Consider the following 18,658-nt stretch of genomic DNA (forward strand, 5'->3'; position numbering starts at 1 on the left):
GTGCTTTTGTCTAGTGCGTTTCTGCTGTCAATTTTACTTATTTGGTTAAGTAGGTTTGTCCTTCCTTTTTCACCTATGAAAATGTTTCCTCTGAGGTTCAAAAACGAACTTCAGTATGTCACTTCTTGTTAGAGAATAATATAAATTATATATTGAAACCTCTTCTAATAGCTTAAACTATTGGGTTGAGATAGTTTTTTAACATGGTATTAGAATCTTGATAACCAAGCGGTCACGAGTTTGAATCTCGTCATCCTCATTTATTTGATAAAAATTAAGCACAAGATAATATGGATCTGTGCAAGTTTCAAGCCCAAAAGACTTTCACTTGAGGGGGTGTGTTAGAGAATAATATAAATCATATATTGGATCTCACCTAATAACTTAAGCTATTAGGTTAGATGATTCTTTGATATTTCTGAAAAAGCATCTTCATTACTCACAGAAACAACCAAAGCCCAGGTGTTCACAAGGGCCAGCAAAAAATGAACTGCAGCATGTTACAGAAATAACCATAGTCCAAGAGAATCCAGTCTAGAGAACTTTGAGGCCTAGCCTCCTCCATATCCCAGCAACATCTTCGAACTTCAAGTTTTCAAAGAGGGATTTGTCCGTATCAAAGAACAAGCACAGGAGGAGGAGGAGGAGAACCGATTCCAATCATGGACTAATTTTATGTTGCATTTGGTTAGTGTTTCATAGCAGAAAATACATATACATAAAGGATATAAACGAGTTTCATTGAAAAAGAATAGAGAGAAAAACATAAAATAAATAAAATAAATTTTTCTGTCATTTTAAAACAAAAAAGACAGGGAACATGTCCTCTCCATCTCTAATATCTTCCTCTCTTTTTTTTCTTTTTTTTTATCTCGAGAAGGTAACCACTTCAAATCACGATAAAGTTAGAACATCATAATATGCTTTTTTTCTTTTTTCTTTTTTCGAACTCCAATATTTTATTGGAATTTCTAGAATAAACTTTAGATTATTCCTGCGACAGGTTATTCTAAATTCTGAATTGGCTTTTATACCAAATATTATATTCCAGATCGTCTAGCAGAACCATTCCATCAAAGTCTAAGGTATGCTTTTGCAGAAAGGAAGAGGTTTTAAGAATAGCAATCATCTTCACTATATCGAATTTTATTGAAAAATTAAATTTAACTTTGCAACATTTCTGAAGATTGTAATACTTTCTGGTGTGTGTGTAACCTGCAGACGAGAACACCAAGTATTATAATTAAATACCTTTTATTTTCATTTTTCTTAAAAAACAAAGAAAGAAATGAAAACGTTCTGTTTTCAACACACAAACCCTATCCACCTCGGTCAAAAAACCTTCTGCTTGGGAACATGTTCGGCCAGGCAAGTGAAAATATAGCGCAGCTGTCTTCTGCTGGCACCGTATATAGTGAAAAACCTTCAAGCTAGGAACACCGCTAAAATCAAAAGGAAATATAATGCAAATTCCCAGAGCTTATAAGCAGAAGCATAATATTCTTGGAAGGCTATATCTGATCAAGGTTAAATATTTGAGGTAGGTCCCTAATTCTGATGTTGAAATATAACGTTCCTTCTTTTTATATATATTTATTTTAATAAAAGAATTCATTCATGATCTCAGTCTAAATGGGCTTAGCACAAGATAGAAAATCACAGAAAATCACTGGACTTCAAAACAGCTCAATAAGCTACCGGAAAAAAACATATTATAAGAAATGTCTAAATAGGTCAACTCAGTATTGGTCAAAGTTGAGTCAATAAAAAAATCGTTTTTATTTTTACCAACTTGACATGTTTTGAACAACTTTTTTATTAATTTTTTTTGATCTATCTGATTGAACTTATTCAATCCACGATAAAAATATTGGATTTAGGCTTTGTTTAGATATTTCCCACTTAAAAACATCATTGAAAATGCATTTCATTGTGGATGAGTATTAAAAATATGTTTGGTATTGTATTGAGATTTTCTTCAAATTAATTAAAATATTTATTTATTTTTCATATTAACTGGTTAAAATTATTAAATAATAATAATAAATATTATAAAAATATTATTTCTAAAAATCACCTTGAAAAATAAGTAATTTACTTTTGAAAACACATTAAGAGTGTGTGTTATAGTTTTGAAACCCGGCCCGACAGGTCGACCAGGGGCTGGAACCGGACCGAGTTAAAGAAAAAATAGAGGAAGAAAAAACCCGGTTGACTCGGCAAGACTCGGTCAAAAACCCGGTTGCAATCCATTGATTTTTGTTTTTTTTTAATAAAACGATGTCGTTTTGATTTAAAAAAAAGAATTAACCTGGACGACCCAGTGACCCGGTCAAAACCCGGAACCTGGGCCTTGAACCGGGCCAGGTCTGAAAACTATGGGTGTTGTTGACTTTTTTTAAAATCAACATTTGAGAGTGCGTTTGGACTATATTTTTTAAAATTTTTAATTTTTTTTAAATTTTAAATTAATATTTTTTTTAGTATTTTTTTATTATTTTGATATACTCATATCAAAAACAAAAAAAATATTATTTTTACGAGCATAAAACATTTAAAAAATATCTTACACTATAATTTCAAACACTACTCAAATAGACACAAGTCAAGTCAAATCTATTATTGCATTTACAAGTATTTTTTAAAAAAATTAATTTTTTTTATTTTAATTTTTTTATATTTTTAGATAATTTTAACGTGATAATATCTAAATTAAAATTTTTAAAATAAAAAAAATATTATTTTTAAATATTTTTAAATAAGAATTATTTTTTAAAAAATATCCTGCTAAACGCGTTTTCCTGCCGTAATGAATTATTGAACGAGTTTACGCGACATGACAGAAAGATTCTTATCTTAAGAAATAAACAGAAAATCAACCAAGTCGGTCAGAATCGTCTAGACTCACACGGTTAGCACAAAACTTCTCTCCTCCTCCTCCTCCTTCCCCTTCCCTTCCCTAGCTACCTGTCTATGCTTTCAACATCTTTCCAGACATCTCAAGCATCTTGCTCCAAGTTGTCTCTATAAAATACCCTAACCCCTGTCAAGAAAATCCACAGTCTGCTAGGAATCATCGATCAAGAAGAGGAAATTAAGAAGGAAGTTCGAATCAAGAAAGGGAAAGATGTGCTTGGTATTTGTGTGTGATGAGGATGAGAAGGTGGTAGCAAGGCAAACAGCACCTGGGGCATGTCCATACTGTGGAGGGGCGATTCAAGCCATGGATGTAGAGAGCCAGTGGAGGTTTTGCTTCTTGCCTCTATATTTCAAGACGAAGAAGAGATATTATTGCACTCTGTGTGCTAGAAAATTAGCTGTCCAGTCGTAAACCTTAAGAGCTTGTAATTACCCAAATAATGATCTTCTTGATCAAACATAGACAGATGTAGCAGCTACCTTTTGTTCTTATTATGTTGTACATAATACTTGCAAGTTTTTTCAATATTTTTTGTTGTGTGATTAAAAGCTTGGCAGCTAGCCATGATTTTGAGGTTCGTATTAGAGCTTGATAACATACTGAATTAGACCTTGAAAAATATTCAATTCAATCAATTTGTAGAGCAAGGAAATCGAAATCCGTTGTTACAAGTCTTCCTAATTTGAGGTGTGAGGATTCTCACCGTTGTCAGTCTTCCTGATCGAAATCCGAGTGTTTAGTTAAACTTCTTGATGTTAATCTTATTTTAAAAACAATTCCTAGAAAATAAATAAATTTTTTATATTAAATCGATAAAAATGTTACAGAATCATTGAAATCATATCTTATCCATCTAAAATCTGTTTTTGAGGAAGTTAAATGTTTAATATAATATTAAAATTTTGTTAATTAAATAGTAATGACTTCAAATTTCATTATTTTTGCTAATATAATTATTAAAAAATGGAACATTTTTTCTAAAACTTAAATGGGCTCAAAATTAAATATGAGCTTCTTACCAACAAAATATTTTTCTTTCATGGTTAAAAATAATAAATTTGAAACCATTACCATGCTAATGCTATTAATTTAAATCATGCTAAAAAATAATTATAAACTTTGGTGATTTAATTTAGCAATTTATTAATAATCAAGTAATTTTTAATTTAATAATAGATAATTCATTTAAATTTATTATTTTTCGAGTTATGCCTAACCAATCCAATAAAATAATTGCACATACATATTACTATATATAATCATTAAATAATAAAATTAATTATAACTTAGTCTCTATAATTTATTAAAACTATATAATAAATTATAAAAATAATCAGATAATTTATAAAATAACACCAACTATTCTCAATTTAATATTTTTTTCTTAAAATACCTTCCTTTGCTAACTAGATCTTCTTACCTTACCAAGCTCTCTTTTCTTCCATTTATTTATCAAAAACAAGTATCAAATTGATTAAATGATAAATGAATTTAAATCTAAGGATTAATTTTTTTTTCCACAAATAATTATAATTAATATACATAATATAAAAGAAAAAAAAAACACGCAGTTACCAAGAAAACCATAACAAACTTAAAAAATTACACTGCGCTTCCCTTCCTCGGCTTATTATGAATAAAGAACACATGGGCTGGATCTGATCCGACTCAGTTTCAAATAATCTCTCTCCCCTTCTAACTAGTTTCGACTCAGTTTGCTGTTTCAATTTCACGCAAATCTCTCACTTCGTTGGATCTCATCGTCACACGGTTCGTTCTCTCTTACTCTCTAATCGTCTATCGAGAAAATGAATCTGTCAGAGCCCAAACAGATTGCCGTTTTTAATGATTACTACTATCGTTTATGCCTCCTCGAATTGGTTCATCTTTAGGTTTCTATTTTTTTTCCTGATCTGAATAGACTATTGAATGCAACGATGTATCGTCTGATTCTGACTTTGCATTTAGGTTTCTGATCTGAATAGATTATTCATTGGCTCACAATAGAACACGACGACGTATCGTCTGATTATGGCTTTGCATTTAGGTTTCTGATCTGAATTCAGACTAAGCAGATCTGCAATGTGTTTTTTTAATTAATTATTAGATCTAATTTTGATTTTTGAGTAATGTAGTTAGTTAGTTGAACAAAATGATTTTTATGCTAATCAGAGATTTAGCTACAATTTCGTGTTAATCGTGCCAGATCTATAATGGAGGTAAATTTGGTGATTGGGCACCACTAGTGAAAATAGTAGGGAGTAATTAAGAATCCTGTCGTAGAACTTTTGTTTTGTTCAATTAGTGAACTCATCGTGTAGTGTTTGAGATTCGAAGAAGTTACAATGAGAATGTTGTTAAATTTTAATGCTTAGTTATGATTTGATTTTCCTGCTAATTACAAATTAGGTTTCCTGCTGATTGAAATTACTGTGTTAATGAAAACTATAAATTATTGTGGGATCTGTGATGCAGGTAGAGAAATTTGGTCAGTGTGTTATTGCTATCAGAAAGTATTGGTCATGATCTATAGAGTAGGTGGAAATGGTAGGATGTTGTTACGAATTGGTGGTCTGTTGGCTTAAGAATATGAAATAGAGAAACTAAATGCATATATCATGATTTTTATGGTATTTTGCATTTTTCTAAATAGACAAAGCCAGTCTCAGGGAACAGTGAAGCTCCTTGCATTTTATTTTTCACTGTCTGTGCACCGTTTTGTTTTTCACAGTTGGTATTCTCTCTTTTTTTTTTCCTTTTCTTTTTCTTGCCTGTTCATCTTATATTGAATTCAATTAAAATGATTTTGGTGTATTACCAGGACATAAAAAAGAGATGGAGAAGTCTTGCACTCTTCTTGTGCATTTTGATAAAGGAACCCCAGCTATAGCTACAGAGATCAAAGAAGCACTTGAAGGCAGTGATGTGTCGGCGAAGATTGAAGCCATGAAGAAGGCAATTAGTCTTCTATTGAATGGGGAAACCTTACCACAGCTTTTTATCACCATAGTCAGATATGTCCTGCCATCAGAAGACCACACGGTCCAGAAACTTTTGCTTTTGTATCTGGAGATTATTGACAAGAAGGACCAGAAGGGTAGGGTGTTACCAGAGATGATTCTCATTTGCCAAAACCTGAGGAACAATCTGCAGCACCCCAATGAATACATTCGAGGGGTGACACTGAGGTTTCTCTGTCGATTGAATGAGACAGAAATAATTGAACCGCTTATCCCCTCAGTCCTCCAGAATCTTGAACACCGGCATCCGTTCATTAGGAGGAATGCTATCTTAGCTGTGATGTCCATTTATAAGCTTCCTCAGGGTGAGCAGCTTTTGGTTGATGCTCCTGAAATGATTGAGAAGGTTCTATCAACAGAGCAGGATCAATCAGCAAAGAGGAATGCATTTCTCATGCTATTTACTTGTGATCAAGATCGGGCCATTAATTACCTCTTGACCAATGTTGATAAGGTCTCTGAATGGGGTGAACTGCTGCAGATGGTTGTCCTAGAGTTGATTCGGAAGGTGTGCAGAACGAATCGGGGAGAGAAGGGAAAATACATTAAGATCATTATATCATTGCTGAATGCCCCTTCTAATGCGGTTATTTACGAGTGTGCTGGGACACTTGTTTCTCTGTCATCTGCACCTACTGCTATCAGAGCTGCTGCCAACACCTATTGCCAGCTTCTTCTCTCTCAGAGTGACAACAACGTGAAGCTTATTGTTCTTGATCGTCTGAATGAGCTCAAGTCTTCTCATAGAGAGATCATGGTTGACAGGATAATGGATGTGCTTAGGGCACTATCCAGCCCGAATCTTGACATTCAGAGAAAGACTCTAGATATTGTCCTTGAGTTGATCACCCCGAGGAACATCAACGAGGTTGTTCTCATGTTGAAGAAGGAAGTTATGAAGACTCAAAATGGAGAGCTTGAGAAGAATGGCGAGTACAGGCAGATGCTCATCCAAGCCATCCATTCTTGTGCCATCAAGTTCCCAGAGGTGGCGAGTACAGTGGTTCACCTGTTGATGGATTTCCTGGGTGACAGTAATGTTGCTTCAGCCATTGATGTGGCAATATTTGTACGGGAGATAATTGAGACAAATCCGAAACTGAGGGTTTCAATTATAACAAGACTGTTAGACACTTTCTACCAGATACGAGCTGCAAGGGTTTGCTGCTGTGCTCTCTGGATTATTGGCGAGTATTGCCTATCCCTCTCTGAAGTTGAAAGTGGTATTGCAACTATCAAGCAATGCCTGGGAGAGCTACCATTTTATTCAGTTTCAGAAGAAGGGGAAGCACCCACTGATGCTTCTAAGAACTCTCAACAACCAAGTTCTGTTACTGTTTCTTCTAGAAGACCTGCCATTCTTTCTGATGGGACTTATGCAACACAGAGTGCTGCTTCTGAAACTGCCTTTTCGCCTCCAAGCATTGTTCAGGGTTCATTAGCTGCTGGGAACTTGAGATCCCTTCTTCTGACTGGTGATTTTTTCCTCGGAGCAGTTGTGGCGTGCACTTTGACAAAGCTTGTTCTGAGATTGGAAGAGGTGCAGCCTTCTAGGGGTGAAGTAAACAAAGTATCCACACAGGCATTGTTGATCATGGTCTCTATGATACAACTTGGGCAATCACCAGTCCTGTCACACCCAATTGACTGTGACTCTTATGATAGGATTGTCCTTTGCATAAGATTACTATGCAGTACAGGTGACGAGGTCAGGAAGATATGGCTGCAGTCTTGCCGTCAGAGTTTTGTCAAAATGCTTTCAGAGAAACAGTTGAGGGAAACTGAGGAACTAAAGGCAAAGGCTCAGGTTTCTTATGCACAGCCAGATGACCTCATTGATTTCTACCATTTGAAGAGCAGAAAGGTAAGAAAGATTTGAAATTTTTAGTTTTTGACTAGGAGTTTGCTAGGACCCACTGCTAATTTTGGTTATTAGTATTTGTCACTATCATTGATACATTCACTGATAGTTACTTATGAAAAGATGACTTTAATATTTGTTTTTGAGCTAAGCTGCATTTCCCCCCTTGTAACTCAGCATCTGCATATCTGACACAACTTTTCTGATTTTGTGAACTGTCGTTTTAAAAGTTACTTGTTTACTCGATTCATTCCTTGAGAGTTGGATCTGTTTGATATAATCCGAAAGGGTCATTTGGTTTTAGATTGATTCAGTTTTAGGCTTTACAATTATTTTTTCTAGTAAAGATTCGATGCTGGTGAATATTTCCTGCTATGATGTTTTCTATGTCAAGTTGATATTTTCCTCATGTTTCAGTGGTCAGGTCTCTTAAGTTCATTAGTTGATTGTCTAAACATTGCTTGATATCAGATGCTGTTAATTGATATCACAGTAAGTTTCAGTTTTGTAGTAAAATATTCACATTAAGTGTTCGTGATATCATCAAATTTCAGGGTATGAGTCAGCTGGAGTTGGAAGATGAAGTTCAAGATGATTTGAAGCGAGCAACTGGGGAGTTCATCAAGGACAGGGATGATGCGAATAAGCTTAATCGCATCCTTCAGCTCACAGGATTTAGTGACCCTGTTTATGCTGAAGCTTATGTGACAGTTCATCACTATGACATTGTGCTTGATGTCACAGTGATCAACAGGACAACAGAAACTCTCCAGAATTTGTGCTTGGAACTTGCCACAATGGGTGATCTGAAACTGGTGGAGCGGCCCCAGAACTACACCCTAGCTCCCGAGTCTAGTAGGCAGATAAAGGCCAACATCAAGGTGTCCTCAACAGAGACAGGAGTGATTTTTGGCAATATTGTGTATGAGGCATCCAATGTACTTGAGCGGACAGTTGTTGTCCTTAATGACATCCATATTGATATCATGGATTACATCTCTCCTGCGGTTTGCACAGATACAGCTTTCAGGTCAATGTGGGCGGAGTTTGAATGGGAAAACAAGGTACCCCTGGCATTCTCTTTGACTTATTTATTACTCTGATTTGTGTTACATGCCACCTGCAATGATACAAAACTTTTCAAATTTCACTGGCATCATTGTGCAAGGATATAAGCCTAACTTGTTTTAGTTACTGGGACACGACTGGAGTGACAATTTCAATTTCTGAACTGTATCATTCAGTTTATATAAAGTGAATGCCACTTGAACTGTGGCTTGATGTGAAGCCGTCATTGTTATTTGCAGCAATGCTTAGCTATTTTGGTGTATAATTTTCCTCTGTTTTTCAGTTGAGAAAATTGTTTCTTGGCTGGCTTCAATCTAAACTATCCTCTTTTGCAATTTCTGTTGGTGGAAGTATCCTTTTATTCGATGTTGTCTTTGATATTGTAATTTGCCTGAATTCTGGTTATGTGCTTGTCTTTATATTGGATGTTTCTTGATTTGATCTCCATTTCTTCCTTGCACTCCGCTGTTAAATTGTCTTCTTGTCCTGCTATTGATATATAATAATTTCTAATCATGTTTTTGCTTATAACTTGTTCCAGGTCGCTGTGAACACAATAATCCAAAGCGAGAAGGATTTTCTGGACCACATCATCAAGTCTACCAATATGAAGTGTCTCACCGCACCGTAAGTTATTTTGGTCTATGTGCTCCACATATATATACACACACACACACATAGATAACAGACTCTTTGACCGATCTGATGTCCTTCCGTTGGTATTTGACGAAGCGCTCTCTTGGGTGGTTGAATTTCAGGTCCGCACTGGATGGTGACTGCGGTTTCCTGGCTGCAAATTTGTACGCCAAGAGTGTTTTCGGTGAGGACGCACTTGTTAACGTGAGCATCGAGAAGCAATTGGATGGGAAGCTTAGTGGGTACATCCGTATAAGGAGCAAGACCCAGGGAATAGCCCTCAGCTTAGGGGATAAGATCACTCTCAAGCAGAAGGGAGGCAGTTGATGAAGAGCACGGGTGCTCTGTTTCTGGTCAGACCTGTAGCCATTTTTTTTAAAAGCCATATTTCACTCGGCGCCTTTTATATTTGAGTTGTAGAGGAGCAGCAACACTCAAATACTGGTCAACTTTTTTGTTTTGGTTATGTATTTTTTTTTTCCTTCAAGAAATTGGTAATGTAATCATGGATTTGGTGGGAACTATGTGATGAGAGGGTACATAATGCCCATTCTGGGGAGATTATTCTTTTTGCTATTATTATTTGAGAAATCTAAAGAGATTTATCATGTCCATCACCTTATCCCCATGGCCGCCCTGATAGCAGGAGTTGTTATTCGTCTTTTGAATGTGTGCAAGCAAATTATATTTCAAGAAATAATGCCCCCTTCTCTTCTTTTCTTTTCTTACCAAAACAACATTATTTTCATTTTTTTTCTTTTTTAAAAAAACCTGAAACATCATTGCAATGGTTTTAAAAGAATTATAGCTTAGTTAATAAAATTATAGTTTAGATTGATTGTCAACCCAAAAATCAACACTCTCAAGCATCGGATAAATGGGAGCCCTGTCGATTAAAGTCATGACAAAAGGCCAAATATATATATATATATATATCTTTGCTGCAGTGACATAGCAGCATAAATCAAGTTTAAAATTTAAGACATGCTGGAATATATATCCGAGTCTTAACAATGCAGCTCTTCGATACTTGCTTGAGATCGTCAAAAGTTCAATTTTGGAATGTACTGTCTTATTAGATTGTTGATCTTTCGAATCTTTCGAATCTTTTTTCTCAGAGAATCTTCATGAACCCGATAACTATTGACATGTTCCTCATTTTCTATGGCAATCAAGCTATTGGTGTTGTGAACTAATGTTTTTTCTTTCGTTTCAACCAGAAACGATGTTAAAAATCCCAAGCAATGTTCATGTTCTTGGCCCAATAATTTCTTTTGCTATACATAATTTTTCCTATGGTTTTTGCCAGGCTTCATTTTGTCAACCATTAGTGATCTGCCCAAGACTCTCCTAGCACACCTTAAATTCTTCCAATTGAAAGCTCAGGATGCTCTGTTACTATTCTCTTGCATCCATATATATATATATACACAGACACACACATATATCTGTTGATGACTGTTGCCCATCTTGTGCTGAAGCAGTAGGAGCATACAAGGCAACAAAGCAAAGCAAGATTCAGGAGCTGTCTTTCGTGCGTTTTCAATTATCTTTAAACAGTTTTCCTACTAATCGATAACACTCAAATATCCAAATAAAAAGAAGCTTCTCCCTTCCTTTTTTTTGTCAAACAATTCCGTCTGCAGAATTCCCATTTCTAGAATTTCAAAAAATGGTCTCCAGCAACTATTTCGCTTGATGGAGTTGAAGAAAATGAAAATAGTGGCTACAAGAGACCTGTGGATTAATTTTAGTTCAGATAATCAGGGTGACATGATGAGAATTTGACACCAGAAATGGAAACACTGCAGAGTGCTATCTGCCTTGTTCATTCTGCTGCTACGGTGTGCTTGATAGTGTGCATGGTGTGGATGCTTCGAGTTCTGAATATGATTTCTTGTCAAGCATTTGGTGTGTCCAAGTTTCTTTGTTAGATCTTAGAGTTTTGTTTTATTTCCTGCGTACCCAAAAAAAAAACTCAACAGGAAGATCTTAAAAAACTCGGGACCTCTTGGAAAGTAATACCTGGCCAAATATTATGTGCCAGTTGTCTATATTCTCGTCTCATCATCAAATCTTCTTGTTTCTTTCATACTTAACTTCTTTCCTTCTTTTCTGCACCTTCCAGAAGTTAATTAGCCCTTGAGCCTCAAGCTGGCCTTAATTGCCAGAAATAGCATCTGCATTCATCCTTTAACAATTCAGGGATGTTCATTCGGTTGGCTTTTTTAGCAATCTACCAAATGTTTGCTTCTCGGTGTCTTCGCCAGCTGATAATTACACAGTTTTTTTAACAGAAAACTAGCCCAGCTCCATAGCAGTTTGGAATGACGCAGAGCAGCAGTATTTTTGTCATCCACGACGTAGGATGGAGGTAACAGGATAAGTAGTAAAGGCCAACTAATATGCCTTATTATAGGCAAATCCATGCATGTATAAATCCCATGGGTTTCAACTAGCATTCAAATTAATAACCTCCTCAGCTCTCTGCTTCCATCCCTTCCTTCCTTCCTTCCTGCAACACATTAGCATACAAGACCATTGCCCTTGTTAACAATGTCTCCCTCAAACAAGTTGATGGCTTTGGGGCTTTGCATGCTGATGGCATGCACTCTTTTTGCAGGAAATGCAGAGGCGACTAGAGATATTAATTATGGAGCTATCGTTAAAGGTGATCACGAACCCTTCTGTGGCCCAACACATCCATGTGTGAAGACACCTGCAAATGGGTACCATAGAGGTTGCGAAACAATTAATAAGTGCCGTGGTGGGAGGAATGACAACATATAACCAAGTAATTGACAAAGTCCTAATGCGTCTGGATCGAGAAGAACATGATCTATCATGTTGTCAGGAATATATGCATTTGACTCCGCTCATTAACCTTTTAATATGTATCTCCACCCCATGTGTATGTCCTCTTCATAATAAAATCAGACGTTAATTGTTATTGTTATCTCTCTCTGAATCAACATGGAGATTTTTATTCTTTGAATTCTTATTGTGAAGCTGTCTCGAGTTAAGAGTTAAGAACTCCATGGACAACAAAACAATCCATCTCTTTCTTACTAAATCTCGAACAATCTTTTCTCTTCAAGTCAGCAGAGAAATTAGCATCGCCATGAGGAGAAATAAGAGGCAAAGCCCATAAACCTTGAATTTGCTCATATCTACTAACTACAGTTCTTAGAGGGTCATCACTAGATCGATATATATGCTACACAACACTAGGTTTGATTACTTCCTAGAAATCGCAACCACGATGTTCCATTAACGTCCTCCACTCTAAAAAAAATGGATGGCCTTATTTCTCCAATATTGCCATATAGATCTAGCTAGGGAGCTTTCAGAATCATAGAGCAAGCCAGGTTTAAATATTGATTTTGATGAGTCGAAGGGTCGAGTTATTAGTAGACAGCCACTACCTCCTCTGAATGAAGTCTTCGCGGAAGTAAGAAGGGAAGAGAGAAGAAGATTAGTTATGTTGGGAAAAAAGGGCGACGAATCTGCACCTGTTGAAAAATCTGCTTTGATTGCTTCCCAAGAGGTGTCTGCCTACAAGATTCAAGGGCCAAGAGTTGAGGATAAACCTTAGGTATGGTGTAACATCCCAACTTTCAGGACCACACATTAGTCATATAATGGGCAAAACATGGCACATTTTTTTTTGAAACTGGATTCATACAAGATTCACTCAAATTTTAGAGTCTTCCATATATCATGAGGTCCAAAGTTATCGGAAAACAACATGTACATTTCTATTAATCATTATTCAATCACAAATCACAGCCCAATCGTCTTAAATTTCAATCTTAATCGATATTTATTGGTATAGCCACAATTTCTCAAATATCTATATTTTAAAGAAGGATATAATTTAATATTTAAATAAAAGAAACAAACATACATGAAGATTACAAGTACATGGTACTATAGTTTTATGTTCAAACATTAAATTTAAAAGATGCTATTACAATTCAAGTTGTAATAGTTTTTTGATATACAAAATACATCAACATAATATTTGAAAATAGTTAAAATAAAAGCAATATTAACATAAAAACAATCAAACCAAATATATATATATTTTCAAGGCTGCATGCTATCATAATTCTTTACAATTCTTCATCTAATCTCGTTTTAATGCTTCTAGATTTATGCCTTTGGGAATCACTAAAGATTTCCCTGTTTCCTCCCAAATTTTTACCAATATCATATGTTAATGCCGAAGAACAATTCCTTTAAAAATACCAATACCTATTTTACTTGTACCATCAACCAATCTCTACCGAGATTACTAATCAAACCACTTTGTACCAAAACCTTGGGATGGTAATGCTGGCACTAATGATTCTTATTAGTATCATTAGCCGTCCTTGCCATGACCGATTAATCAAGTTTGTTGTAAATATCGACATCAATACGGCCTATTGATATCATTAACTATTTCTAACCCGGAATAGTTAATCAATTTTCCATAACACTTTGGAATATCTCTAAGAATGCCGATGTCAAGAACTCTTGACATTATTAGCTTTCACATCAAGTTTCATGAATTGGCTGATATCGACGTCGCCCATCGATGTCATTAACTATTCTTAACTCGAATAGTTAATCAAATTCAATATCCCTCATTCTCTGAGATGATCATGCCGACATTAGTAAACCTTACTAACATCATTAGTCTCTCGCACTCGGGACCAGCTAATCAGATTCAAGAAGCGCTTATCAATGAAATCCATTAATATAATTCATTATTCCTAACCAAACCAATTAGTCAAGTCTAGTTTTCATTTCTCATTTACTCCATCTGATCGATTCTCCTTTTAGCAACATCAACATGTATACAATCCAAAAATTAAGTAGATTTCCAAGGTTACAAATATTTATGAAGGTATAGGTATAGGACACCTACTTGTTGCAGAAGCTCGACTCGCGCACTCTTGCTGTTATTGTGCCCCTCTCACGGTCCCCCCTGAATCCATAGGTATATTACATTATTTCTTACTCACGTTACATTTCACATAATAATAATAAGAACAACAACAACATTGACTCCTTTCTTATAATTGCTTCATTTACAATTGTGTTTCCATTACATCTCTAAAGATTATGGTTCATTATCAAATCATAAATAACATCACAAACTTAGTTTCAAATATGGATTATTTCATTTCAAACCCCAAGACACGACATTACATATTTTTCAAGGGAAGGAAACTTGATTCTGCCCCTAACATGACTAAATTTCTCATTTTGCCAATTTGTTGAAACTGTCAGCAAAGGTTGCAACTCGACCTCCCCTCAGATATTTATCTATATCCGGAATTCTAGAGCTCCAAATTAAATGAGGTCAGACTCGTTGGAAAGCTAACATCCTTGGCTATAACTTTTATGAGTTACTTTTTCTAAATTTTATCATTTTTAGGCCCGAATCCTTCTGGAATCAGGGTGATGAATCTATCCAGTTTTCATCAATGGTTTAGACGAACATTCAATTATCCCCATTTCCCCCTCTCCTCTTAAGACAACTATTTCTACGTTATATGCACGATAACCTTCCTAAATATGACTTCCCAAGGGCCGTTTAAGCTAATTTATCCCTTTTTGTGTAAGGTGGTCAAGAACTATTTCAAGAAACATCCACATCTTTGAATTCCACGTTTCTTCTACATTTCGCAACACCTCCTAAGACAAGCCATAGGCTATACATATGGCCACTAAACTCGTTTTCACCTCGTGTAACTCATGCATTCAATTTACAAAGTTCCCTACTACCAAGTTATCATACTTCCCCTCTTAGTAAACTTCTTACCACTTCTAATTCATTTATCATTAACATATGAAATCTCAAGACTCCTTCTCCCCCTCCTCAATTTAGCCTTGGCCGAAACTTGGCCTAAGGAAACCAAGGGTTTCCTTCTCTTTCTCATGCAATTATCTATCTCATTTAATCATTTTTCACATTATAACAACATATCACAAAGACTTTGTGAAGCAAATTAAAAAAAAAAATTCCTCTCATTCATCCCCCAAATGGCTGGCCACTCTTGTTCTTTTGGCCATTGATTTTTCTTTGGTATTTTTACATGATTTCATGTTTAAGGTAACTTATAGTACTTTAATTAACTCAATTTCAACAAATTCTACAATTCTCTCAATTTTACTCAAGAACTCTAATTTTCAAATTTCAAAATTGGTGCACAATTCCTAATCGAATTCAAATTGCTTTTCACAATTAGGTTTAATGCTCCTTATCTGGAGGAAATTTGGATTTCAATTCTAAATTGGTTAAAGATTTTTAACTCCTCCCCCTTGCATGTAGCTAGCCCTCTCCTTCTCTTTCCCTCACAATTTCTTCACTTGTTTTCTTGTTAATTCCTTTGCCAAATGATGTTTCCTCTACCTAGCAATCTAGAGTTTGTATAGACTTAACAATTTTGGTGGAAGAAATCTGAAATTCTCCCCCTCCTATTTCTTTCTTTATTGTCGACCTCATGGATGAGAGAATGAGGTATTTATAGTCCCATTTTTTTTAATTGTACTTTGCCCGATTCTTTCTCTCTTTTTACAATTTGAGCTGTACTCCTTTTTATCTTTTAAAAATCCCCCTCTTTAACAACTAAAGTTATTTGTTTTTTCCATACCTTTAACCTCACCTTCTTCATCGTGGGGTTAATTTAAAGTTCTATTTTTTTTCAAAAGTTTATCCTCGAGGTTTATGTTCTCGCCTCCTAGTAGAAATTTCATCCTTGAAATTTAAGTTACATACCTGCATTGGACAATAGATGTGAAAATTTGAAAAGGCGTTTCCATGCCCTGATTCATCTTTTCGTTGATCTTCCTTATTTCCTCATCCATATGTTGAGCCTCTAGGACTTTATCTTGATGTACATATTGAATTTTTAGCCGAGCTCGTAGTGACCCCTCGAGGCCCACACTTAGCCGGAGACCCATCTTCTTCAATTCTACTAGACTCCCTTGTTCTTTAATCCCCGTATTACCAACTAGTGCTTTTCATTTTCGGCTCAAGGCATCCACTTCTACATTAGCTTTACGAGGATGATAGTTAATCACACAATCATTGTCCTTTATCAATTCCACACATCTCCTATGTCGTATATTTAACTCCTTTTATGATAAATATTTCAAACTTTTATGGTCAGTAAAGATCTGGACCTGCGACCCAGATAGATAATGTCTCCATACCCGGCAAACACTACTGTCGTAGGAGAAAAAAGATTTAATGGGAAAAAATAGAATATATATAGCTTAGTTAATAAAATTATTGTTTAGATTGATTGTAAACCCAAAAATCAACACTCTCAAGCATCGGATAAATGGGAGCCCTGTCGATTAAAGTCGTGACTCGTGACAAAATGCCAAATATATATATTGCGCTGCAGTGACATTTCAGCATAAATCAAGTTTAAAATTTGGAATATATATCTGAGTCTTAACAATGCAGCTCTTCGATATTTGCTTGAGATTGTCAAAAGTTCAATGATCAGAACTTTTGGAATGTACTGTCTTATTAGATTGTTGACAGCATTTGACGATTTTCATTGTTATATGATCTTTCGAATCTTTTTCTCAGAAATCAAGCTATTGGTATTGTGAACTAATGTTTTTTCTTTCGTTTCAACCAGAAACGATGTTAAAAATCCCAAGCAATGTTCATGTTCTTGGCCCAATAATTTCTTTCGGTATACATAATTTTTCCTATGGTTTTTGCCAGGCTTCATTTTGTCAACCATTAGTGATCTGCCCAAGACTCTCCTAGCACACCTTAAATTCTTCCAATTGAAAGCTCAGATGCTCTGTTACTATTCTCTTGCATCCATATATATATATATATATATATATATATATATATACAGACACACACATATATCTGTTGATGACTGTTGCCCATCTTGTGCTGAAGCAGTAGGAGCATACAAGGCAACAAAGCAAAGCAAGATTCAGGAGCTGTCTTTCGTGCGTTTTCAATTTTCTTTAAACAGTTTTCCTACTAGTCGATAACACTCAAATATCCAAATAAAAAGAAGCTTCTCCCTTCCTTTTTTTTGTCAAACAATTCGGTCTGCAGAATTCCCATTTCTAGAATTTCAAAAAATGGTCTCCAGCAACTATTTCGCTTGATGGAGTTGAAGAAAATGAAAATAGTGGCTACAAGAGACCTGTGGATTTTAGTTCAGATTATCAGGGTGGCATGATAAGAATTTGACACCAGAAATGGAAACACTGCAGAGTGCTATCTGCCTTGTTCATTCTGCTGCTACGGTGTGCTTGATAGTGTGCATGGTGTGGATACTTCGAGTTCTGAATATGATTTCTTGTCAAGCATTTGGTGTGTCCAAGTTTCTTTGTTAGATCTTAGAGTCCATTTGTTTTATTTCCTGCGTACCCAAAAAAAAAACTCAACAGGAAGATTTTTAAAAACTCGGGACCTCTTGGAAAGGAATACCTGGCCAAATATTATGTGCCAGTTGTCTATATTCTCGTCTCATCATCAAATCTTCTTGTTTCTTTCATACTTAACTTCTTTCCTTCTTTTCTGCACCTTCCAGAAGTTAATTAGCCCTTTAGCCTCAAGCTGGCCTTAATTGCCAGAAATAGCATCCGCATCCATCCTCTAACAATTCAGGGATGTTCATTCGGTTGGCTATTTTAGCAATCTACCAAATGTTTGATTCTCGGTGTCTTAGCCAGCCGATAATTACACAGTTTTTTTTTAACAGAAAACTAGGCCAGCTCCATAGCAGTTTGGAATGACGCAGACCAGAAGTATTTTTATCATCCACAACGTAGGATGGAGGTAACAGGATGAGTTGTAAAGGCCAACTGATATGCCTTATTATAGGCAAATCCATGCATGTATAAATCCCATGGGTTTCAACTAGCATTCAAATTAATAACCTCCTCAGCTCTCTGCTTCCATCCCTTCCTTCCTTCCTTCCTGCAACACATTAGCATAAAAGACCATTGCCCTTGTTAACAATGTCTCCCTCAAACAAGTTGATGGCTTTGGGGCTTTGCATGCTGATGGCATGCACTCTTTTTGCAGGAAACGCAGAGGCGACTAGATCTATTAATTATGGAGCTATCGTTAAAGGTGATCACGAACCCTTCTGTGGCCCAAAACATCCA

General features: G+C 35.6%; 2 protein-coding genes across 2 annotated transcripts; both read left to right on the forward strand.

The window, feature by feature from the left end:
- Positions 1–2,874: 2,874 nt before the first annotated feature.
- Positions 2,875–3,445, forward strand: LOC7476240 (uncharacterized). Its single transcript, XM_002324916.4, has one exon. It carries the CDS (start codon positions 3,128–3,130, stop codon positions 3,329–3,331), a length of 204 nt encoding a protein of 67 aa, XP_002324952.1. The 5' UTR covers positions 2,875–3,127; the 3' UTR covers positions 3,332–3,445.
- A 1,065-nt stretch (positions 3,446–4,510) lies between these two features.
- Positions 4,511–10,119, forward strand: LOC7476239 (coatomer subunit beta-1). The gene is made up of 5 exons (XM_002324915.4): positions 4,511–4,690; positions 5,742–7,804; positions 8,356–8,865; positions 9,411–9,496; positions 9,628–10,119. The coding sequence occupies exons 2-5, from the start codon at positions 5,756–5,758 to the stop codon at positions 9,830–9,832; spliced, it is 2,850 nt and encodes a 949-aa protein (XP_002324951.3). The 5' UTR covers positions 4,511–4,690; positions 5,742–5,755; the 3' UTR covers positions 9,833–10,119.
- Positions 10,120–18,658: the final 8,539 nt, after the last annotated feature.

This window comes from Populus trichocarpa, chromosome 18 (assembly GCF_000002775.5).
Source record: "Populus trichocarpa isolate Nisqually-1 chromosome 18, P.trichocarpa_v4.1, whole genome shotgun sequence".
Classification (NCBI taxonomy): domain Eukaryota; kingdom Viridiplantae; phylum Streptophyta; class Magnoliopsida; order Malpighiales; family Salicaceae; genus Populus; species Populus trichocarpa.